Raw genomic sequence first — 26,116 nt, 5'->3', positions numbered from 1 at the left:
GAACATATCCTTGGCCACCAGGGTGCCCCAGTACTCCTTATTTGTGTTGGGTATCATACTCATAGTACAATGCTGTCACAATGCTTTGTCCATGATAATGATGCTAACACTGCGGCAGTGATTTTCCACTGCTAAAAGTAGAACATTTATTAGTGTAACTTCAAAAACATGTACTTTGATGACACATTTTCTTCTAAATACAGGAACTGATTTATGTCTTGTTGTTATCCCCTGCATTATAAAGTTCTCTCTGTTTCATAAAAACATAAGAGATAAATCTCATGCGCCAAAGGACATTTGAACACATGCACCCACAGAACACATCCACATGCACATCTGGTAGCTGATTAAACTGCCAGAAAGCAGAACAGTTCCAGTCTGTATTAAAGAAAAGATACACCTCCACTCTTTTAACCTTTCTGCTGCAGTGAGATCCCACAAATATAAGTCATATTGGCCACACGTCTATAGAAAAAGATTTATAGAATATACACTTCTTTCTCCTTTTCTTTTCTTTCCAATGATTATCTTGTTTTCAAGAGATTTTACAGCCTTCAAATTCTTAGCTTTGTTGTTTTTCTCTGTTCTGGCTTTGGCAGAAGAGAAGTACGTAACAGTGCAGCCTTATACCAGCCAAGGCAAGGATGAAATTGCTTTCGAGAAAGGTGTTATTGTGGAGGTGATTCAGAAGAACCTGGAAGGATGGTGGTTTATCAGGTAAGCCTTGACTCACTTGCTTCAGACATTTGTTATGTCTTTCATTACAAAATTGTATTTTTATCAGTTTTCTCTTACAACTGCCTTACTTCACAGGTACCAAGATAAAGAAGGCTGGGCTCCGGCCTCTTACCTAAAGAAGATGAAGGATGACTTCTCTCCACGCAAGAAGACTGTTACAGGCCCAGTGGAGATAATTGGAAACATCATGGAGATCAGTAACTTGCTTAACAAGAAAGCCCTGAGTGAGAAGGACGTGCAGACTGAAGGTGTCCCAGAGAGCCCCCAGGTGGCCAGGAAGGAGATCAGCTTGCCAATCCCCTGTGCTGACTCAAGCCCCGTTAATTCCCCACAGGAGGGGAGCAAAGCAGCAGAGCCTGCTTCACCAGCAGTTGCCCGCATTGCCCCTCATCGGGTGGAAATTGGTAAGTCCTGTCAGCGTGAATGATTCAGCTTCTGGCATGAAATGATTAATGAACATCTGTAAATCTGCAGACCACTAATCAAACTTTTTAAAATCTCATTCCTTGAGGCTCATAAATGTCTATTCTTGAATGAAACCAAAAGTGTCAGTTTCATGAATGTCTTTTTTTTCTTTGTGATTATCTCACAGGCTCCCCAGTTCTCAGGCAAAAACCTCCGCCTCGAAGAGATGCAACCCTGGTAAGAGTTATATATTTGCCATATTTCTTGTCCACCAGTCATTTATTTATTTATGCCTGAAAAGCCTCTAGTTATGCCTGCTGATTCATGTGACACCCATGTGCCAAACAATTTCCAATCGCAATGGGTAGACCTTAATTTAGTTCTTGAAGATAAAAAGACAAGATCAAATACATAATGTCTTTATTAAACTGATCTTAGTGGACATGCATAGGACTTTCACAGTTGTTTGTGGCTTTTCCCTCCCACAGACAAAGAGCAGCAAATAGGAAGAAATTATGGAAAAAGTATCTCCGCATATTACATGTTGAGTCATATTTTTTTTAGAACTACATTCTGTACCTTTAATTAAGTATGAAATGTAGAAATACTAACATTGCCACTGATTTGTGACATGACATTAATAGACTGAATACTGATCCATCAATTCTAAGAATTTAATTGCTGACTGTGAAAACTAAACGTGAGTCGCTTTGAGATGATTACAGAGATGGAAAAGAAGAAAAAATAAATTCTGTTAGAAAATGTTATATTCATTCTTTTTTTGGGTTCTTCTCTAATCTTTTCTTTTATGTGAAATCATAAATAACTTTACCTCACAGAGCCTTGAGCAATTATTTAAATGAAACCATCTGAGGAGTCTAGAGGGGGGGTTTCTCTTGATCGGACTGCTAACAAGGTGAAGCTTGACAAGGGGTACTAATCATACACAGTTTTAGTCAGAAAGATTTCCACGGCACTGTGGCTGTTTTCTTGGATTATGACTTTTTTGCTCCCAGTCGAATACTTGAGCAAATGTACATATTTGCTTTCTGCTACAAACAAAAAGTCTAACACTGTTTACTTCATTTCTTCACAGGGATTTCCGTTGCCCTGCCCACCAGAGCCCCCAACAGTTGAAGCAGAGTATTACACAATTGCAGATTTCCAGTCCTGTATTTCTGATGGTATCAGTTTCAATGGAGGACAGAAAGCAGAGGTAATAGATCATTTGTGACAAGGCAATCTTGAATACTGGTAGCAAGCATATCTCAATGTATTCATACTAACTCGGTAATAACACAAGGGGAATTAAATATTAATGTGTTAAAAAATGTCTTCATATAAAGACTTCTCTTTGTTGAACTTGTATTTTAGGTCATTGAGAAGAACTCGGGTGGTTGGTGGTATGTCCAGATAGGAGAGACGGAAGGCTGGGCACCCTGCTCCTACATTGATAAACGTAAAAAACCCAATCTGAATCGCAGAACAAGCACTCTGTGCCGCCCAAAAGTTCCACCCCCAGCTCCGCCAGTCAAAAAACAAGACTCAGTGGAGACTGCACCTCCCAGCAGCCCTGGGTCTGAAGCTCCAGAGTCTCCTGTGTCTCCTGGGAGACCGGTGTATGAAGAGCCAGAATATGATGTCCCTGCCATTGGTGATCTGGACATGGAGTCTGAGTTTGAGTTTCTTAGAGGAGAAGGTTCTTTGGTGGATGCAAAGCATGAGGACACTTCCTCTGAGAAGGGATCCCATCTGTCCTCCAAGCCCTCTCCAGCTTCATCACTCCACAGTGCTTCCTTCAAAATGGGCGAGTCATTTGAAGATGGCCACGAGGCAGAGGGGGAGGCAGACGGAGCGGAAGAGTGTATCTATGAGAATGATGGCTTCCGGCCCTTCAAACAGACCCCCGAGAGACAGTGCAGCAGGGACTCAAATTCCTCTAAGACAAGTGTCTTGTCAGAAACTGGCAAGACTGCAAACCCAACTTCAGGTGGATGGAGATCAGCAGGGATCAAACTCAAGATTGACTTGAATGGGAGTCCATTTTCAACCAAAGCGGAGGAGGCATCCAGTCCTAAATCTGCCTCCACTGAATCCACTCCAGATCTGTCCAGGCCTAAGAAGGACCAAGAGGAAAGCAAGGTATCCTCTTCCACCAAGTCCTCCTCTAAACTAAAGCCAGTTGTGAGACCTAAACCACAACTTGCCAAAGCCTCCAGTGCTGAAAAGATGGATATTAGCACCTTGAGAAGACAGCTGCGACCAACTGGACAGTTGAAGAATGGCACCAAAACTAAAGGTGAGGACTCTGAGACAGCTTCAGTCATCTCCTCTGAAGACTCGTTTTCATCTCAGAGCACATCCGATCTCTCCTCCATCTATTCTAAAGGCAGCAGGGGAGACTCTGACCTGGAAGGATGTATCCTGTATCGCACCACAGATCCCTATGATAAAGTCCAAGAGTCTGAGCTAAGTTTCCCTGCTGGAGTGGAGGTAGAGGTACTGGAGAAACAGGAGAGTGGCTGGTGGTATGTCCGCTGGGGAGATACAGAGGGTTGGGCTCCAACTTACTACCTGGAGCCCGTCAGACAAGATGACATTGTTGGGTCAGAATCTGATGGCACCCCAACTAAACCTGGAAGCCTCAGCAAGTCCAACAGCCTGGAGAAAAACGAACAAAGGGTGCAAGCTTTGAACAATATCAACCAAAACTTAAAGAAGGTCACCCCACCTATCCCCTCCAAGCCTCCAGGTGGCCTCTCTAAACCTACCAGCTTGTTTGGGTCTCGGAAGCAGAATAACACCAAACAGCAGCAGGTTGTCAGACCTCAATCTGTCTTCATATCAGCCCCAATCAGGGATGGTCCCAGCCCCGCTGGCTCTCTCAGGAGAAATGAGTCCCTCAACTCCACAGATCACCCTCGTGCCAGCCCAACAGTGCGACGCAATGCCTCCTTCGGCACAGTGCCACGCAGTCTGGTGTCAAACAACATGGCACTACCCAACAGTGAAAGATCCCGCACCGGTAGCTCCGAATCACTCGGCCTCAGTTCTCAGAAGAATGCCCTCCCTGTATCTACAGTGAGGCCCAAGCCCCACATCATCCATAACAACCTCAGAGAGGTGTATCTGTCCATAGCAGATTATCATGGTGACGAGGAGACCATGGGGTTTCCAGAGGGGACGAGTCTGGAGGTCCTAGAAAGAAACCCAAATGGATGGTGGTATTGCAAGGTTCTGGACAATGGCAGACCAAGGAAAGGATGGGTTCCCTCAAATTACCTCGAGAAAAAGCACTAGCACTCGTGTGGAGCTGGCAGAACTCTATACATGCGTGTAAAGACTACTCAAACAGATGCATTATTTTGTGAAAAAGGCTAACCCTAAGACATTAAGTAAGGATTTAAATCTTACCAGGTACCTTTGCCAAAATGATCAAATTGTGACTTGATGAAATGAGACATCTGGTAAAAATCCACATGATACAGTGCCTGAAAAGTTGCAACAGAGGCAATATATTGGGACTTATAGTAGTGACACAGACAAAAAGAACATCCGAAAGAAGAATGATTTAATGCTATTTTTCAGTGGTTACCTTTAACTTGAAATAACATTTAATGTCCACTCCTTGAACTTTTTCTGTAAGTTTATAATGTATTTTTAAAACCTTTTTAAGCATTTAAAGCTTACTGCATGTTTGAAATGATTCATTATACTGACGATGCCTTGAGCTGTTGAAATTAAACCTTTCTCTCCTCCTTTCTTTACAGAGAATCTCAGTTGTTGCCAAAGCTGCTTTGTGTTAGTCTCAATTTGGTGCTGTCTGTTTGCATGTTTTTTGTAATATCTCTTTATACTGTATGTCTTCTTTATGTGAAATATTTTATCCATTTAATTGTGTAATATTGTCCAAATGAAACAATTTGTGAGCATCTCTGATTATAACTGTATTTTTTACTTTTAAATCAGAAAACATTCCCTCATGGTCTTCCCTGAAACTTGCAGTGTTGAAATGCTTTCTGTGTATGAATGTCAGGGGTTAATTATGCAAAATCAAACATCAGTGAAATTTATATTTATTCATTTCTTACCAACAAATATATTCTTATTACTTTTTTACCGATTTCAAGAAAATCACAAGTCCTTACACATTTCTAAGAACTGCTCCATTAATCATAACATTTTGAATTTCTGCTGGGCAGTAAATTTGACATAACTCTTCAGCTGCAGTAGTACTGGGATGCTCACTTTTGTTTTATGTTAACTGTGTGACCAGTGATGATAACTGAAGTGCCAAAAGAATTAATTAAATAAATGCACTTTTGAACAATTATTAGTGCTTTCCTTTTTGAATTTTACATTAGTCATAGATTGTGCCTGGACACATCAGATGTGTGCCTCTGGTTCAGTGGCCCCCAAGCCCAATCATATCTTATTTAGCCCCATAATCATGAGGTGAGATGAATTCAGTTGCATGAATTGAGAACGATTTAGACTGTATAATTCTCATAGGTTCATGTACATTTGAGTTAATATCTTATGTTTTTAGGGTACAGCCTGGACCTTTATGAAAACTGATTTGTAAAGCTGTGAGGTGGAAACATTCACTTGAGCTTTTGTAAATCTAAGGATCAAAGAATTAATTGTATTTTCACGTTGACGCAAATTTATAGACATTACTTCAACAACACTTGCAAGTGAGAATTATGTGGCAAGAGGGTAAGTATCTACTGAATTAATTGCAAATTAATGTACCATATAATAAATATAATAAAACTTATCAACAGCTCTAATCACTGATAGCCTGTTAATTGTATTGCAGAAGTGAGGGACTAGAGTTGACTCAAATCAGGAGTACATAGCCACAAATTTGAGGATTTAACTAACACTGATAAAAGATGCAACTTGACTTGGTACTAATAGCTTGAGATTTGAATTAGGCATGAAACTATTACTTCAAAGGGGTTTACTAAAGTTAAGCATTTTCCTTTTTCTCAAAATCTTGATTTTTAATTACGACTGGGTAATTTCTAGTGTGATGCCAGCAAACCAGCTACCATGTGGAGGGACCCAATCTAAAAGTTACACTTGTATTTCAAATACACATATAGCATAATGAAAGTTCCAAATACACACAAGTAGTGCTCCTGTATGACCCACTTGATTCTCACCACAGTAGGCTATAAGGTTTTCTGTAAACAATATCCTAAACAATATTATAGCAGCAAAGTAATTCCCTTGTAAAAAACTGTGTAGACAGAGGGGGTAGTGGCGTCCCACGTATAAACCAACTTTACGCACATGGCTACATCTTTTCTTTGTTATAATATCCGGTCAAAAGTCAATGCTGTGCAATTGAGTTGAAAGGCCCGCCCACATGTAAGATGGCGCGCGGATCGGTGCAGCGCGCAACAACCAGGGGCCTCATTTATCAAAGAGCGTGTAAAAGTCCTCTTAAATTTTCAGTACGACGGAAAGGCAAAATGTGCGTACGACCAAAAAATATACACTCTTTTCAGATCTATCAAACTCCGCGTACACACGGCTGCACGGTATTTCCCTTGATAGATCACACCGGACCTGAGAAAAGCGTGGATGAGAACACGCCTCATACCCAGCCCCCTAAACAGCCCCACACAACCATATGTGGTCAATGCAAATCAGTTACGTGCATATTAAGTAGCCATGTGCGCTCTGGAAACCTGTGGAATGACGTCAGTGGAAGACGGTGAAGACAACAGACGGACGGAGAGCGGAGAAAGAAGCGGAATTTCTCTGAAAGCGAGATACACGGTAACACTGCGATATCAGTCAGAAACATCATCTTGCATTGAAAGGCTACAATAAAAACAAAAAACTCCCAAATCTAAATGAAACAGAACAGAAAGAAGAAGAATCATATTTATTCTGCCCCTTATTTTAGATTATGTCATAATAATTTAAAGCAGGGTTTCCACTGCCAGTCAGTACTACTTTGCACCCCTTTCCACTAACCCCCCACTGCCGTTCACTGGACGACTTTGATTTTCATTTGTGCATAGCTATAGGCTATATTAAAAAAAAAAAAAAAAAACATTGAAGTCCACCAGTCTGTGACTTTTCCTAAAATGATGTTGGGCAGCACCCATTTTTGTTAAATACAATAAATATTATTCACACAAAAAATATCGATCATGTTTTCTCATTTGCTTTGATTTGCGCCGACATTATTGTGCTTGCTGCTTGCTTGTGTGTGTCCAGTCTGGCTACGTAACACACGCACGTCGCAGAAATTATTTTCCAGACTGGACAGACTGGTTGTGGAAGAGGTGTAGCCTACATGCAGGGTGAAAATATCAATATGATATCAAAAGAAAACGAAATTCGTTTTATAAAGCCAGTATTTAGGAGCAAACTAGTGTAAATGCACAGGGGAAAAATCTGAGTCGCTGTGCTTTTCATGTAAAGTGCCGACGTCAACACGTGTGCGGTGGTGGTGGTGGTGGGGGGGGGTCATCATCACCACCACTTGCTACTTCAACACTTCAAACAGTGTCTGCGCTCCTCTCTCCCTCTCACACTGCAGTTCTCTGACTCTGCAGCGGCGTCGCCAATTCCTCCTGTTCTTCAAAAAGCGTGTAAATGCCGGTACGCCATGGTCGGACTGGTCGTAAATTTTTGCACTTACTCCCGACAAGTTTTGGTTTGATAGATCCCAAATTAGGCGGAGAAAAGTGCGTACGCACAAAATGGGGGAAAGAGCGTGTAAAAAAGCGTGTATCCACAATGATAAATGAGGCCGCTGGTGAAGATTACCTGAGGGGGGTGGGGGAGTGTCATGACAAAGAAAGATTTTAAAACCAGACCTATGGTGGACGGGCCATGGTGTCTACTGACACAAACTGCAGTTGCCTGGCAAGCCTTAAAAACATACATTTAGTTTTGAATATGTTTACTGGCCTACACTGGACTCAAAAACTTATCCCTCCGTTGCTGAACTTCTGCCCCCCGGTCCGAACGAACAGCTTCACCTCTACTCGTTGTAAGTACCATAATGGCCACCCTACTGTATGTTATATATCTGCTTTTTATTGGTGATCGGCTCCAGAAAGCATGCTGGTTAGCTAACTTTGTGTTGTTACTCTTGGCTTGGCATGAATGTGTTCTTTACATGTTGTCATTGCTAGTAGGCCTAGGCCACTCTGGGCTTAGATATCCCCGGCCTGCTGCTATTTAGGAAAGCTGTGTTTGGTTGGCTCTGCAGGTTTGCTTGATGCGTGACGTCATGTTGGTCAAGTATGTTTGGTTTGGTCAGAGATGATGGTGATCTTGTACGACATCTAGTGACCATGCAAGTCTTGAAACCACTTGAGCATGTGTGACCTGCCTGCTTCTTGCATTAAACGCATTTCTGCTGTGGCTTAAGTAAAACTGCATATGCATATGTTTAACCAGCCAGAGTCATATTAATGAGATCACACTTGGTTGCCTTTCCCTTTCACTTCTTCTCTATAGCTTTCAGCCAGGTTGTGTTGGAATTCAACTCTGGGAGCTTCTGCTTTGGGGGAACTTGCACATTCTGACTTTGGTTTAGATGCCTTTCACTCTGTGGCTGCTGGGCTGCTTAATTTGCTGTCAACTGACAACGCAAAAGTTTAAGTTACAAGTTTGGAGCTGTCCTTTAATATTGTCGCCATCAGCTATAATCAGAAAAACACCAGATCAAAACACTGATGGAGTTTTCCACTTTCAGACACTGCATACCGCTGATATATTGGATTTTGTGCCTAGAATATAATATGATCACCAGCCCACAGGAATTTAATCTGTAATATGTCCATCCCACTGTCAATTTCCTCTGTTGGGATCCCTACACTCATATTCAACTCACTGGCCTGAAACTAAGTTATCAGAGTTTATTGATCATCTTTATACTGCAACATGTTTGGCTACTGGATGTGTGTAATTGTTTCTGTGTTTCCATGATTGCTGTTGTTGTGTGTGTAAAGGAGGCTATGAGTTTATTTGTGTTTACAAATAATAAATTATTGATAAATGAAAGAAGAAAAAGGAAATGCAATATATATATATAGGTAATATAGAGACACCTCCAGGGGTCTTTACATTTAAATATGGAAGTTGTGTGCACCAATCTAAAATGTGGTGAAAATCAATATCAGTAGACTGAAAATGCTGAAAAAACTACAATAGTACTTGTATCTTGTGCCCAAATCATTTGTTATTGTGAGAGAAAAGGGGGGGAAATGGTTAGTACAAAGTATAAAGAATAGAAGGTCTTTTTTCTGAGTTTTTTTTCTAGTTTATTTCAACCAGACCACAGCAACCAGACAAAACAAACTACAGACACCAACATACCAATACAGCAACAGCACAGCTAGAAAACAACAACACCTGGCCTGAAAAGGGGATGGACGAAGCATAGCTTTTAAATTTCCATCCCCTAGTTTGAAGTGTTGTGCATTTTGTTTTCCCTATGTGAAGTTTAAAACCTTGTGCTGTGGGTTTTTCCTGTGGTCAAGGTGTTGTTGCTTTTTCCTACCACTGGAGGGCAGCAGCACTCAGCTTCTTGATGCAGATTGGCCACAGTATCACAGTCACCTTCACCTCTGTCTTCATCAGTACTGTAATTAGACAGTGGAGGGGTGAAATTACTCAGTTGATGTTTTAGATTATCAACAAAGTTTCACTTTCTAATAGAATTACACGTCTTCTCACAAGTTTGGTCCTCAACACAGCAGATGTGACCGTAGGGAAGATTCCACATCACACTGGGCACAAATGGTCCAAAGCCTTAACTACTACAGAGGAATAAAACACAAAGTCATACTATCCGATAGCCAGTTAATATTCAGAATCAATAGTGTCAAGCTTTTCGGAATACAAATTTGGGACCTTAACAGATGGAGTGTGTGTGTGTTTGACCAAAACAGCAGTGGAGAGGAGATGCCGCAACACAGCTCAAACAAGTCTACCAAGCCCTTAAGCCTTTAGGAGACCAGCAGCGAGGTTCACTGAGAGGTCTGAGTGGAAAGTCTGTGTGTACGCAGACACCAGTGAGATATACTGTATTCATGTCACTTTCACAGACACTGCCTGTGTATTTCCCTCTCACCTCTGAGAACACTTGGCTATGAACAGCAGCCATAGCTGCCTGTTTCATGTCCGGACGTCATGGGCTGTATTGGTGCCTATTGGAGTGCAGCATAGAACAGTGCTTCATTAGAGCCAGGCCCGCAGGGCAGTAAATAACAGATGATGTTCGCTCTGGCCAGGTCTACATACCACAACTCTAAACAGTTTCTCTCTGAGTTATAGCTGTTTACTAAAAGCCCTTGCCTTTGTTATTCATATAGTATATGGCAGGATGTTAGTCAAGTATACTACTGTGAAGAGTGATTGTGTTGGGTGTTAGGCTTCTGAGAGATGGCTGCCTTCTTCTTCTCTAACCGTTGTCCAATTTGAATTTTCTCCCCTAAGAGGTTAATCCATCAACAAACATTTGTATAATGTGCGTTTTGGGAAAAGGTAATGGCACTAATGCGCTCTCATTGCCCATCCTCTGTGCCAGATTGACTTCAGTTTACTGCTGTGCATAACACAGTAAAGCTGTGAAATGGAAATGGTCAATTTCTAAGTTTTTGTTGCAATCGGAGTTGAATGTCTGAACCTTAGTAGATAGGCTCTGTTTTATAGCTGAAGAAGAGCTGCATGGGCTCCAAATTATTTTTTTCCCCTTGCGTAATTAAAACCAGGCACAAAGCCAATGATTCAGACTTAAACTTTATTTAACAAACTGGGCATAATTAGCAAATTCAGAAACCACTTTAAGAATGTTTGTATTTATTTTTTTATTTTTACGTCAAATAGAATTCCAAAGTCAAGGAAACCAAAGTTATAAGCTGAATTTCTTGTCCAAAGTGCACAATGCTCACCTTGACTCAGTTGCTGGTTTTGTTTTGTTTAGACTGCACATATTTGGTCACATTTGAAAAACAGGCAGTCAGAGTTATGATCATATGGGGGAACTACACACGCCTGCTTCACTACAACACAAAGTCAAGATAGAATTTAAATATGCACAAGATGGACAAACATTTTTTTTATATACCAACTAATAGGTAACCAACGGCAATCTTACACATCTCGTTTCCTTCTAAAACCATATTCCCAATATATAACATTTAAGTGGATGCTTGCCATTTTGAGAAATATGCTTATTCAAGAGTTTGATGAAAAGATTGATACCACTCTCACGTTAGCAGGTGGTTAGCGTAAAGACTCTTGGGATACTCTGTTCAAAGTTAACAAAATTCACCTGGAGCATTACCGTCATGTAGAAACATTATCATTCATTTGGAGTAATACCTCCCTGTGTGAACTCGGCGTTGGGTCTCCTTTGCCTGTGTGTGTCTTCTGTGTGGTGCAGAGCAGGTATAGAACAATGGGCACAATTCAGAGCATATTTGCTGAAGGGAGATTCCTGCTGCGACGACACGATGAAAGTGAACGTGAACCAAAACAGTCAAGTTGCAGTCTGTGAAGCTGAAAGGAGCTGTGGATCTGGGTTACAACTCTGTGGCCTCATCACTAACTGGCGACACCTTTGCATTGTCACGCTGTCATTTGATATACTGTTATTATAAAGTCCTAACTACATATAAATCATAACCTTTGTGTGTGAATAGTGTACGGCATCCATGCACGTTAAACAGACACTGGAAAATTCAAAAACCGTGGCCCAAGTTTGGATCATTTGTCATCCTTGATACCTTGTTTTTGCTTCAGGAGCTGCAGAAATGTCAGAGATATACTTGTCAGCTCTATTTATCAGGAACCCACTCAAACTAATTGGCTTTCTCAACGAATGTTTGGAGACTATAGATGTGGAAAATGCGCATGTTGTTCAAACACATTTGATACTGGGACATTTAATCCTCGTTCAGGAAAGAAATGCATATCTTTCCACAGGAAATTTGGATCTTCAGGGTGAGATGAATTATAAATCCTCAAATGTTGACCCTTCCCACTTGGTGACATGAAAGGGGCAGCTGTAAGACCCTCAGTTTTTGTCTATAAACATACTTTACTTTCCTCATGCAGTCAGTCATGTATAATTCCCCAATTCTTGCCAATACTATGGAAAATAATGTTAATTTTTTTTAACTGCAAGTGTGATTTGTAATGTTGTGATTTCTGATAATGCTGTTTTAAATCTGTTTGAAAATACAGTCTGAATAATTTGAAATAAATGTTGTTGGAATACTCTGACAGGATGGAGATGATGATGATGCTTGGTCATGTGACATGGGGACATTTTTGTGTTTCATCCGAGACCAAGGAAGGCAGGAAAAACACGCCGTGCACTCAATAAATAACACAGTGAAGTCATCTAAGTGTGTGATGTTAAATATAATGTACTTAAAGTATCATAGGTGCGGCTGCATACATATGTCTCGTCAGTGTTATTATTAGGATTTCTACTATTGGGCTAACTATTCCTGGTACATTGGTGTATCAGTTCTGTTGTAGGATCAGCGATGACCTCATTTTACTCATGTTGTTCTGTAGGTACTATAACAATATATCCCGTTTTTATGATCAAATATGTTTTGTGTGTAAAATAACTGCGGTAGAAGTATGAAATCTGGTACCACAATTTGGTCATACTCAGTTACTTTAGCCCTGTACCTGACTGATGTACTTTTACTGTCCCATTTCACCACCGGAGAGCGATATCGATCTTCTCATCTTTATGACAAAGTGAATAAGCATATTTCCCAGAACATGATCAACACCACTCCTTCAAGTGAAAATCAGCTTTCGCAAAACCACTGAGTCTTTTAGAAGAATAAAGTTTTCTATCACCTTTGACTATGCAACAATGAAATATTCTTACACTTTGGACACTATAGCCACATATAAAATAAACAGTGATAATTCTTTATAGTAGCACTGACAAAATAAATAAACCTCATAATGTACAGTTAATATTACACTCATCAATACCTTTTTTTTTCTATCAAAAATGTTTCACAATATTCCATTGCCTGTAGGTCATATTTGGTCAGGGAGGAAAACAATAACAGGTAGAAATGTAAAGGCTGGGCGTCTCCAAAGCACAACAAAATTCCAGTATTATGCGATGCAGTGACAGAAGGGACAAGGCGGTATCCAAACGTCTCATCTTATAGGCAGTGGATAGATCAATACACTGATATTATATGCACTGAAATGTTTGCTTCAAAGTCAAACACGACAGCTTTGTATTGGTAGGTTGTGTGGTTACACCAGCTCACGTCAGCGACATCACAACCATGAATGAAGATGAATATGAACCTCAGTATTCCTCCTGTTTTTTTTCTTCTTTTCTATATACTGAGAAGCCTAACATACCAAAGTGTGTCCAGACTTCTCTTTTTAAAGGCACACAAGAAAAGTTAACTGTGACGCAAACCTTTTACAACGTAACTGCTAGTTTTCCCACCACAGTGGCGAGATGACAAGCTGCAACAAGGAGAGAAAAAAAGAAAAAGAAATCAGCACTTTCCACTTTACAGATTACTGAGTGATGTTTCAGCAAGGCCAGAATAACACCTGAATATAGCTTGTATTTCTTAACAATTCAAAGCAGTACATAATGCATGAGATTAGTCAAATGAAAAATGTCCTTGGAGTTTGCTTTTACCGACGGAGAGCAGCACTCAGAAATTGATATGCAAACGAAAATTCTCACAATGTCCCACAATAACAAGCTACATCCTCGTCACTAACTGCACACGTGTGAATTTTTTTCCCACTTGAAGACACAGTGTACTGAACATCATCAGTGAAAGCAAATATTCATGTTTTACTTTAATGTACATAATGAAAGAGGAGCGCGTAACCTGAAGTAAAGCAAAGCCATCTGCAACTCGGTGCTTCATGGGTCTCTTGCATCCTTTTGTGCTCTTTCAGCATTTTAAAAAAATACTCCACTTGCCCACCAATGTTTGTTCAGATGACTTCACAGCCATCCAGCAGGCTTACTGAGCAGCAAGAGGTGGCGGGGGATGGCTGCCAAGAAGCAGGACATGCAACCCCCCCCCCCCCCCCCCCCCCATGCACGTCCCACATTTTTTACAGGCTTTTATACAAACTTATGTATGTGGTTTTTGCCCGATTGAGCAAAGGCGTTTCTTTGCACTGGAAAGATGTGCAGACGACACGCAGTGCTTTCGCCCCTTCCTCCGCCGTCTACATCCCACATTACAACATTCTTTCTCTCCTCCCTCGCTTACCTCTTCACTGATTTACATCCTCATTTCACCGCAAGCGTGACCTTCTATGGTGACAACGTTCACACTTTTTTTTTTTTTTTTTGCTCTATCTCGCTTTGCCTGAAGTTCACAGAAGCACAGCAGGTCGTGAGATATCCAACAAAATACGTCATTTACTATACGACTGAGTTAAGGATTTATTTACCCTTTAGATTTAGGTATTTCATTGCGTTTTATTGCATGAGGAGCGTTTTATTCTCATTCAAATATGGCTTATTTTAGAAATTCTGCAGTATTTTCTCTCTCTATTTTTCTACTCTGTCTTCCTTACTGGTATCTATAGCCAGCAGAATGAAGGGTTAACTCTGCAGAAAATGGGACAGATGCCTCTTCAGATTACTCTTTCTCCTCAACACATGCACAAATCAGAGTCACTGGACAATAGTACAGTAGGTACAAATCCAACCTGCTGTTCTTGTTGATCAACACTGTATTTCTTTTTTTCTTTTTTTTTTGATCTCATTGTTGGGTCTTTAGGACCACTGTGAGCTTTCCAACAATGTGCATTAGACATAACATGAATAAAATATTTTAATGATGGAGTTTAAAGTCCTGCTGTAGAGTACCTGAGCCAGATTGCACACACAAACAAGCTGTATTTCACTTGTGCTGTGTCCGTCTTAAAAGTCTTAACATGGCTTCGACAACCTTGAGCTGAGCTTAATGATGCGACACGTTTCGTAACGGGAGCCTACGTGCTCCTGTACGTCTTGATGATGTCTTTGATTGTCCTCCTGCAGATGGGGCAGCACGCGTTGGTCATCTTCTTGAGTTTGAGGCCACAGGTGTAGCAGAGACACATGTGTCCACAGGCGTAGAGGACGGTGTCCACCACGTTCTCGTAGCAAATGGTGCATTCGTCACTCCACGAGCAGGACGGGAAGGTAGGGGACTCGGGGTGGCTGGAGAATGGAGAGCTCGGAGTTGTACCTGAGGTGATGAGAGAGAGAGAGAGAGAAGAGTTTAGGGATGTGAGAATGAGTGTGAGAGAAAACAAAATGGGAAAAAATTGCCAAAAAATGAAGGGAACCTCTGGGTAGTTCAGGCAGACAACACACCCTGACAGGCTCTGCGCTGCAACATGTGTCCGACGCACCTTCTATTTAAGCTGTCAATACCCTGCCCAGTGTTTTTTCTGTACTCATGAAGTGACAGGACAACTTTATAGAGGAATAATTGTGTCCCTGCTCCCTCTGCTGCCATTATCTGCCAGGACGTTTCGTGTCATGCTGTCTGCAGTTTGAGACCGCAGCGATGCCGGGTATCACCGCCTCGCATCACAGAGGTAAATATTTGCTTCTAACTTGCATATCGTGCGTCGACATTTTGGTGCTGTTTCGCCAGTGTTTGTGTGCTGCTGGCTGTTTCATTGTTCTCCTGCATGTCTGCATCTTAATCACTTTCATAAACAAAAAAGTGAAGGGGAAAAAATGATAAATACTAAAGAAAAAAAATCACAAGAATCGGGACAGAGAATACATGCACTACGTGCACATGTAAAAACTTGATTTGGAAGGGTGAGCTGGCTTTTCTCAAAATTAAAAATTAGCAAAGAAAGATGGAGAATTAAAAGTGAAGGAGGAGAGGAATAAACCGGACAAACCTGTAGAGGAAGAAAAGACTGTTTGGTAGTTGGAGTTGAGGCTTGCATTGAGGTTGATGTTCATAGGTGTGTTGAGGTTGGGCTCTGAGTTGCCGCTGCAAAGCATTGTGGGGGTGTTTGGCGTACAGGACGGGGAACCGGGGACTGATGGGCCTCGGGGGTCCGGGTGCAGAGATGAACCTGATGGTCCAGAAAAGAGATCTGAGTCAACAAATATTCACCAGCATATAGATCAATCAATCAGGGAGTCAAATATTTCCATCATTCACCCTGAGACTTCAGTCAGAACTGGTAATTGGTAAATGGAGGAGAGCGGATGTCTTGTTGCATCTCTCTCACTGTCTCAGGCTGTCACTCTCTCTCAAACACACACACACACACAAAATCTGTTCTATCACCAAGCAGATGACTTGTGAGTCCACAGTGTCTGTGCGTGGGTGTGTGTGAGTGAGTCAAGTGAGTCGGCGTAGTCTCGTTAGAGACACCAGACCCCCCCTTCAAATCCTCTCCTCTTCCTCCTTCATGAGCCCATGATCCCTCTGGGTAGGGTACAAAACGCTTCAACTGACTATCTGTTGTCTGTCCTGTGTGATCCATCCCGAGCTGCACCACCGGCTCTGGCATCAGTTCACATATTGGTAGCTCACGTCTCCTAACAGATGAAAATACTGACCCTGATTCCACGGACAAATTCTGATCTCGTTTGCCTGGCAGGCACACTGCATTGTTGTTTACACATTGTCCTTCAAACTGACCATGGCGGAAATATTTCAACACTGTCAGGCTGGCCATTTGTTTGGCACCGACATCCGTCCATGTGTCAAATTATCTAATATTGGTGGGTCACATTCTGTCCCACAGTTTTCTTATCTAAATTTCACCAAGACGACTGCGGTGTGGAGAAACGGGATAAAAAAAGAACCACAGATGGTGAGAAATTGCAGGAAAAAAATGTTAGCTCGAAAAAACAAAAAACACATTTATGTGGTCTTTTGTGAGCACAAAAATGTATACAGTTAGTTGCATAACTGTAGCTACGTGCTCTGATCCATTGCTCTGAACTCTGATGCATTCTCCCTGGACCACTTCAACCACTGCAGTCTCAGTTTCAGTCTACATAAACAAACCATAGTAGCGTTTTAGTCATGCAACAACCAATTTGCTGCTATAAAAAAAAATCAACAGTTGTTGCAAAGTTTGCAAAAATCTTTCCATAATTTGTTTGCATATAAGTTACGTGAGAGTCACTTATTTGTCTACACTGTATACAAGTTACAGTATGCATACAGTAGCATTATACACCCTTCCATTACCTACTTAACATGACCTATGTGGCAGCCCGGCTGTTAGCAAATGTCTCAGTCAACTCTAATAAGGCAGAATGGATAACCTTCATGTCTATTCATGTACCCTTTCATCAAGGGTACCTTTCATCTTCCCATGTATTATGAATTTACTGCTGCCTGTGCCACCAGGAATGAGTATGTGAATGTCTTTTGCTATGCAGGCAGGGCAGCACAGGGGGCTTATTTGTGGTGGAGAAGGTGTATGGTGGCTTTCAACACTTGCTTATCAAACCTAGAGAATTCAGCTCCACCCCATCGGGTTATGAAGTTTTTTTTTTTTGTAGTGTTTTTAAGAATCTGACATTTAAAACTGTATCAAAGGATACTTTTTGGCTACTTAGGCTTGTAATGGAAACCAACATGTCAACTTCTAAGTTGATATGTGAACTTGCACACAAACTTTTAATGTACGCAACCATTACATGCACCTGGCGAATATAAGTTTGATAGCCAGCCTACTTTTAACTCCTGGCTCTTTAGCAATTGGCAAAGTCTCTACTCCCTAACTTTGTCAGTCTGCCTATTAGTGCATGGCACGGGTGTAATTTCCACTGGGAAAGGGGGTGGAGTGGGGACCCTAGTTTAGTCCTCCTCACTTGTGTCAGTGCAGCTTGATTTTTGCTACTGAAGCGTCTGAATGTCCCGTCGCCGTCTTAACTGTCCTGCTAACTGAGTCCAGCTGAGGGAAGACTTGAGTTAATAAAAATGTTGATATAATCATCTGTGGTCTTCAGTGATTATCATGTGGTCAAAGCAAAGAGCTCAAGTTGCAGCAGCATGTGGTGCAGTGATGCCCTTGGTTTTGCCTCCCAGACTGCTGGCATTACTTAGGGCTGAAGAAAACAACACTGTCCTTAAAAACCAACTATAAATAGACATCAGTCAAAATTAAAGCACAGTGCTCTTTGTAGCAAAGATGCACATCCGACAATTACTTATCAGAAAGCACAAGGAAAGATTTTAAGTCGGGTTACAATACAGAAGTTTCTATTTTTTATTATCCTACCACGATTTAGGGCAGTCTGATAACCAGACTTATCAGAATTTGTTATTTGCTAGATTGGTTTGGATTCTTTTTAGACTTATTTAGAGCTTTTCCACTGTAAACAGCCTCTTGATGTTGACGAAAAGTGGCACTGACAACGGTGACCCTGTACCACAACATTAGGTCTCAGACCATAAAATCAAAACGATGAGCTGAAAGATGCTAGAATAGCCCTAGAGCTGCAGAGTCAGATTATTAGTAGTTCTGTCAATAACAGGGACGCCCATCACATACTCATAAATCATTGGATCAGCTGTTAATATAAAAATATTGATTATAGCAGCTTTGAGATTACAACTGAGCACATGTAAACCTGGGGCAGGACACTTGTAGTGAAGATACCTTATGAGCTGTTATTGATCTGTGCATCATTGATGAAGTGATAAAATCTTCATTTCTAATATAACACGGACAACGCCACCACGTGAGAGTAGCAGGCTTCCATCTGTTCCACTTCACAGGCTCGACAACACTCCGCCACGACAAACTGTCACTTGCATCAGTGGCTAGATGTTTCCATGGCAACTCATGGCGTGCTGCTGCAGCGAGTGGGTGAGCAAGAGACGTCACAAATGCACTCCCCACAGCTGGAGTGGGTAATGAGTCGCAGAACGCTGAAACCCCAAAGAATCAGAGCAGGAGGGGGACATGAGGGAAAGAGGACACACAGAGACGATTGGTGGACCACTGTTAAGGGAACGGGCAGTGGGTGGAAAACCCAGCATCTCAAACCTCCGTGCAATTACATTTTAATAATGCATATGGAGGGCATCATAAGGAGCTATCATGGGCCCCCTCCTGGTACATAATGCTGGCTGCTGGGAGCCCACGCAAGACAGAAATAACATCCTCAGCCCTGGTCTGACTGACTACATGAAAGAGCGCAGAGGAGAGAGAGGAGGAACTGTAATCCAGAAATGATTCATGAGAGAGAATGAGGAGATTCAACAAATTCCAAGAAATACAACAAATTCTGATCATCTCGGAAGGATTTCCAGAAAACTCCTCCTCTAATTATGAATTTCCAGTAAAAAGTACAATAACCACAAAGCAACACTGTTGGAGGAAGATGTTCTTCAGAGAATTAGGACGAGCATCCTAAGCTGCTGGCGGCTGTAAACAAATCAAAAGCACTCACACTTGTGCTTTCTGTATACTGCAGGATTTCACAGTCACATCATAAAATGCTATGTCCGAGCAACACTCCAAGTCTGTCTTATGAAAAATGGAGAATTTGAAATCCTTTAAGTGCAGGACTCTTAAACCTAAGCAAGTCATAATAAATATTTTAAACATAAATTGGATTTGCGCAAATTGCAGTGAAGCTCATTTGCCTCTTCACTGAAGCTGTGTGCAGGGCGTCAAATGTTCTCGACTTGTGACAGCAGAGGCTTCATTTTCTCCCCTAAATTGCCTTTAGAAATTCTCCAAATTAGGTGAAAATTGCCAAACATGCTGTAAATACTGCATGCACAAACTACACTTCCTGAGTGGTGAAACGATAAAATAATCTCAAGCTGTGAACACCAGAAAACAGCTTCTCCACACATTGTAAATGGCATATTTTTAGCCTGTTTGTGTTTCAACCTAAACTGTGCATCTCATCCCACACCCACGGAGCATCAATCTGAACGCCACACATGATTAATGTCGGCCTGTTCTCAGTTAATGTTTCATTGTGTGAAACCTGCTGGAATCGAACCGAGCCAGCAGAAATTCTGTTCAACCAAACGTACAAAGTTGACTTTCATGTGCAAACTGTGGGAGTACGATGTAAATTCCCAGGAGATATGAGTTGATAAAAAGTCAAGAGAGCGGCCCAGACAGCAAAGGAGGGGGAAACTATTTCATGACTCGGCTGAGTGGGAAGCCGTCCTCCAAAGGTCATTGAAGGATCACAGACTGAATTAAGGTCTGAATGGAAAGTTACTAATGACGTCCTGTGAAGATCTGTGGAACATGATTCAATTCCTGGAACCGTGGTTTAATTAAATATTCGAACTATTGCTAAAACGAACATTAATATGAAACTGTTGGTCTGTGAAGGTACATTTTATTTTTGCTTGGATGAGATTTCTTCACCCTTAAATTGAAGGGTAAAAAAATTGCCATTTAAAATGTAATGCATCAAATATTAGTTTAGACATCCTGGTCACGTCACTGCAATCAATGAACTGGATCGAAGGCCAGAATGAAAGTGTTGTTTTCTGAAGGAATAATAAAGGAATCTCTTAATGTGAAAAGCCATTTGAACTGTGAAAAGATTCTGTTTCAAGTTCCCAAACACATAACGTTAGAAGACAAAAAAAAAAGACCTTGTAAACATACCTAAAATCCTCAATTGTGTGATGGTGCCGTGCAGACCGTAGAACATCCAGAGAGGCCTGGAGTTATCGACGCACAGCTGCATCCCTGCACTGACGCCATTATGGCTCATCATGACCTCCCCATCTGAGTTCACCACAAAGCCCAAGATATCTCCGCTGTGGAGGGGCACTGCCAGCCGACACACGGCCCAGAATTCCTTGCGGTCGACCAGGGACTCTGGATTGGATGGGAGGTCGCTGGGCCGCAGGGTTGCGGGGTCGCAGGATGTCACGCCGTAAGAAAGGGAACCAGGCCGCGTGACGCCTGCCTTCACCTTCACAAACACAGTCTCCGAGCAGCGCATCGGCCGGCTGGTGAACACCAGGGTCCTCTCGTCGCCACGGTGATCCAGCCGCGCAACCGTGTGCTTGTCCAGCACGGTGACATGGATGCCGTGCACCGTGTGGAAATGCAGATCGGTGTCCAAATGGCTCGGCAGTAGCGAACACTGCTGTGAGTTTTGAGAGTTTTGGGGCACGTGGCAGGAAGCGGAGCTTAAGGGCTGTAGCCGTTCCTCTTCCTCATCGTCTTCCTCCAGGTGCATCTCCTGCTGCTGCAGGCTCAGGTCACACAGGCTGATGGAAAGGCGAGGATCGTCGCCATTTCGCTGAATAGAGGCCTGGTGGGTGGCTGCAAAAGAACGAGGACGCAGGCAGTCCAGAGGGACCATCTCGCTGTCTGTGGAAGAAAAAAAAAAAAAACAGGAACGTTATGTAATCACTTGTTTGTGGTGTTTGGAAATAGAGAATTCAGTCTGAACCAACACATGATGTCTTTTTTCCACTTTTGGTTGGATAACATCATAACTTCATTTGGACGATGAATAATACAGCCCTGTTTATTAGAAAGTGGGAAGGGGATACCTAGAGAAGCCAAAATTAATTGATGCACCCACTTAGTATTCTGTGTGTTCCTGTGTACAACACTGGTTTGTTTTACATTCACTGTCGGCACGGTGTTCATTCATCATACCTGCCACTGTAAACAAATGGTGGCTTCTGGCTGCTCCACTTTATGATGTACTCATCTTAATGCACCCTCTGCACCGAGGCTTGTACTGTACTGTAGTTCAACTATAAGGACAAATATGTCACTGCTTACATGTTTAGAAATACATCAGGGTTTTAAGTGGAGGCAAGCTGTAGCTGCAGGCCAGTGGCTACACTACAGCTTTATGTAACATAGGAAGCTACTGGAAGACAATAAAGCTCAGCTGTGTTTGAACCTCCCCCTGCCTTTGGCTCAGAGTAGTGTCATAATAAGTCCCGTTTTTCTTACTTATCTTTTTACCCTTATCTTCTCTTTTGTGGACTGTTACCAAAATTGTGTGAAAATGCAGACATTTTCCTTAAGCTATTAAATTCAAAGATCGGATTTTTCCAAAAGGCTACTCTTTAACGACAGCGCACAGTGGGTTTCAAAGAGCTGCTAGGAGCCGCCACGAGTCATTGGTGTTTACATAACACACTGTCTCGGCAGGAGTGACTTAATGTACTGTATTCTGCCTCCTGTCCACTGTTAACATTTTCAGTTATGCATCCGGATGCTAAAAGCAGCTTTTTTTCCGATCACTGAGAGGGGAGAGGCATTCTAAAAACTCTCACATGTCTGCTTGTGCAAATAGCTTATCCTATGCTAATTCTGCTCACTGTAAAATAGAAGCCACATGGGAACGCTGTCGCAAAAAAAAAAAAAAAGAAAACAGAAAAGGAGCGTGTCTTTCCGTGCACGCAGCCGGTACAAGTGGATCTGCATCGTGGCACGCTTAGGGGACACACTGCCAAATTTAACACAGCTCTCTAACACGGGCTATAATTAGCCTCATTGGACATTTGAGGAGAGCGGGGAGGGACAGGCCGAAGGATGAGTGACATGATGGCTGAGCTGTGTGGCTCTTAGCCTCCATCTGCTTTGGGCTTCCCCCTATGGGAAGTGGATGAAGGAGGAGGAGGAGGAGGAGGAGGAGGAGGAGGAGAGGATGTAAAAAGGGTGGGGTGGACACTTGAGAGAAAGGGCATACCTCACCAGCTCCTCTTTATCACACAAAGACAGCACATCTCCGGCCAGCCACTGATAAACTGCTTGAACTTAATTACTTCCTCAGTCAAGAGTGTCCACAACCAAGTATGAGGCTCTTATTATTAGCAGCCTTATCATCTCCAAGGCAAAGTTAGCCGACTTTGTTACACCAGAGATAATTTCTATTCTTGCTATTATGGCTTCCTGCCGTTCACAGTTTCTGTTTTTGAGAGTTGCACAGCAGTCAAAACAAGCTGTGAGGAGAATAGTAACATTACAAGGAAGTTTCTATCTGTTGCAGTTGGGGGAAAAAAGGCATAAAAAGCGATAAAAGAAGACAAAACCATGAAAGACAAAGACGTGAGCCAAATAAATATGTATGACCTCTTCCTGAGTTTGGTCTCAAAGGATTGTGGGATAGAATTTCACACATAAAACATCTACCAAATATGAAAAAAAAAGAGCACTGAGTCACTGAGATCACACAGCTTGAAATTACCCCTGTGCGTGCATGCACAGAGGTAAAGAAGTGTTCTCACAACAAACACACAGCAGGGACAGTCCTGTTCAACCTGTTTATGCTTTCTGTATCATTCAAAACAGGGATTCCCTAACAGGGTGCCAGGGGCTCCCAGGGGGGGCATCTTTGTAGCTGCCAGACGGGAGTATAAGGAAAGATTATGACTGATGACGCGCACACAAAAAAAGATGGAAATTAGAATTTGATTAACACAACACCACAGGTTGTGATTAAGACTGAGTTAGCAAGTGAGCACAGTAGCTGAAACCAGTTATCTACACATGAGGAGGGTGGTGTATGAGAAACGTTTGAAATGAAAACGTAATCGAACCGGCACTTACACTGGAATTTCAATTGTGTGAAAAAAATATTGCAGCAACACCTTCTTTGATATTACTGACAATTAACGCTACTGTATGACAGATCTGTGGTGGGGTGGGGGTTTGGAGCCACTGACTCGACAGCAAATAATCTTTTTGTAGTTGTAATCTCTAAACTTCTCACTCATTAAAATGTCACTCACACACAGACAGGTGCTGTTTTGTCCCAAGTCCCGACCTATGATGAAAAAATGAAGCACAATGCCCATTGAACTTTCTGAACAGTCTGAACATTTGGTGACGCACCAGTGATTTTACAATTGCATGCACTGAAAATAGCGGTGATTATATTCTCCTTTAAAATGTTAAACTTCAGGTCCTCAAGGCTTTTGAATAACAAGGCAAAGTCTGATTCACTTTGTTTTTTTTCATGCACGTAAACAATACAGACGTGATTAACTGCATGGCTGAAACTCCCCCTAGTAAAATTAAGTGGTCTTTGAACGGCTCCAGAGACTCAATCTCAAGAGAAAAGCTCTACTTAAATAGAGGAACACATACCAGACTGACACTGTTCAGCAGGGTCAGTGGCTGACCTCTTGGCTTTGCTTTTTAGTAAGCATTGCAGCTGGGAGGAAAGAAAAATCAGAAATCAGACTCCCTCAACTTTCGCTTAACATTAGGGAGGAATTTCTTGGCTTTGGGGAAGAACACACCCATGCCAAAACATACACCTGCGGAAAAAAAGGCACTTCAAGTGCTTCTTCAGGTTTACCTATTCAAACAAGCTGCGATGTTCAGAAACTCTCGACGCAATCCGGAAAAACCTGTTCTGGAAAGTAAACACAATATTGGCGGAGGAGGATGTCAAGGACACGGACTGAAAACTGGCATCCTGTTTCACTGTGAACACATAACACAATGACAGCTTACGTGCTGCGGTTAAAAAGCTGTTAATAAAACCACGCGCCTCCATCTCATCTTGAACTGCCTTGCAGAGAAACTTTTGAGAAGTTTTTGATCTAAATCATTCAGTTCAACTCAGGATTTTAGTCTTGTACAACTCTCAGTTAGACAATGGTATGACACTGAATAGATAAAGAAGGGTTCACTTTATTCCTTGGCCTGGTGGAACAGGATTAGGAGGCTTTTGTTTTTTTTTTTAGGCTTCAACCTCTATACAAGGTTAGCTACACCAATTGTGTGTGTGTGTGTTTGGGGATTTGCCCTAACTATGCATGCCTAAGGGGCCTATCCTGGGGTCCGTCTAGAATGAGTGAGTGAAGTCATCTGTCAGGAGAAAGTAGGTTGGGAGGGGGAGGTTGTGTGTGTGTGTGTGTGTGTGTGTGTGTCCCAAAAAGGAGAGGGATGAGCCTTCGCTTATCAAAGGGGGGGAAAAAAGAAACAGAACAGGCTCCGGGGGGAAATCTGCATTGATGAGCTTTTAAGGAGCGGTATCCCGGTAGAGATAATGGCACAGGAATATGAGCGAAAGGAAGCCGGAGGTAAAAGGCTAGAGGGTGCTGTGATATCGATACACGGGAGAAGCCCAACAGTTTGAGTATCTGAGATGCCATGTGCAATAGGAGCCACATATGTGGAGTATTTGAAAGATCAAGTCTAGTCTCTGGTTCAGTGCCAGATGTTTCTTAGTTTTTGGATCGCGATCTTGGAAAGAAAATTGGGACATGCCGAGGTGACAAATGGCGGCAGTGAAAATGACGCCTATAGCACCTCAGGGATTTCACAACGGCCTGTGTTTTCAAGGCCAGTCAAAAGCCACTTCTGAACCTGACGTCGCTCAAGTGACTCTACATGCATTAAACACCACTAACTGTCACACAGCCCTGCTTTGAAGCTAACGCCCTTTTTAAACAAATACATGTCTCAAGTATTTTCAAAGCGCACTTGTGTAAACCTGTCTCCAAGGAATTACAATTATATACAACTAATTTGAAACTGCCAGTGTGTTTTGAAAGAAACACACATGCGACCAGATTATGTTTTCAATCAATAAAATGAGAAAAAAAACTTTTATTTCAGAATTTGGCAAGTTGGATAAACAGACAACACAGTTTTTCCCCACTAAAATAACCCATCACCACATACCCAAGCTTTCTATGGTTGTGCTGGGATCTCTTGGTAAAGGTTAAATAAAGACTGATCTAGTTTCATACATTTCAAACCAGATCACTTCATCACAGTGTTATTAAATTGAACCAAAACCACCATACTTCCCTAACCGCAAGCACTTTTGTTGCCTAAACCTCTGGTGGAACAGTTGAGCTCTTTGTGCGTGCGCCACCCACTTCAACCACCTCCTGTTGACTCTGCTGCCATTAATAAATAAACAGCAGGTCATTCATTAGAAACAAAAATAGTTGCCTTTGAACATGATCCAGGCAGCGATCAAGTACCTTTTATTGTACCTTTTACT

General features: G+C 42.0%; 2 protein-coding genes across 3 annotated transcripts in view; one reads left to right on the top strand and one right to left on the bottom strand.

The window, feature by feature from the left end:
* Positions 1–5,432, top strand: part of LOC310997895 (SH3 and PX domain-containing protein 2A-like) — a 59,211-nt gene extending 53,779 nt beyond the window's left edge. For both annotated transcript variants that reach the window (XM_083987725.1, XM_083987724.1), the window contains 5 exons: positions 600–717; positions 814–1,142; positions 1,331–1,380; positions 2,240–2,359; positions 2,518–5,432. In XM_083987725.1, the coding sequence (XP_083843851.1) occupies positions 600–717; positions 814–1,142; positions 1,331–1,380; positions 2,240–2,359; positions 2,518–4,443 (2,543 nt within the window). In that variant the 3' untranslated portion in view covers positions 4,444–5,432. The remainder of the gene's footprint in view (positions 1–599; positions 718–813; positions 1,143–1,330; positions 1,381–2,239; positions 2,360–2,517) is intronic.
* Positions 5,433–12,844: 7,412 nt separating this feature from the next.
* The window catches only part of LOC310998638 (E3 ubiquitin-protein ligase NEURL1-like), a 34,408-nt gene continuing 21,136 nt past the window's right edge, over positions 12,845–26,116 (bottom strand). The window contains exons 4-6 of the mRNA XM_083988787.1: positions 20,782–21,498; positions 16,063–16,242; positions 12,845–15,389 (exon numbers count right to left, since the gene is read on the bottom strand). Coding sequence (XP_083844913.1) covers positions 15,151–15,389; positions 16,063–16,242; positions 20,782–21,498 — 1,136 coding nt within the window. The 3' untranslated portion in view covers positions 12,845–15,150. The remainder of the gene's footprint in view (positions 15,390–16,062; positions 16,243–20,781; positions 21,499–26,116) is intronic.

The sequence above is a fragment of the Trachurus trachurus genome (assembly GCF_905171665.1).
Source record: "Trachurus trachurus genome assembly, chromosome: 15".
Taxonomy (NCBI): domain Eukaryota; kingdom Metazoa; phylum Chordata; class Actinopteri; order Carangiformes; family Carangidae; genus Trachurus; species Trachurus trachurus.
Note: the sequence above shows the minus strand (reverse complement) of the source record. Positions and strands in the feature narration are given on the sequence as shown.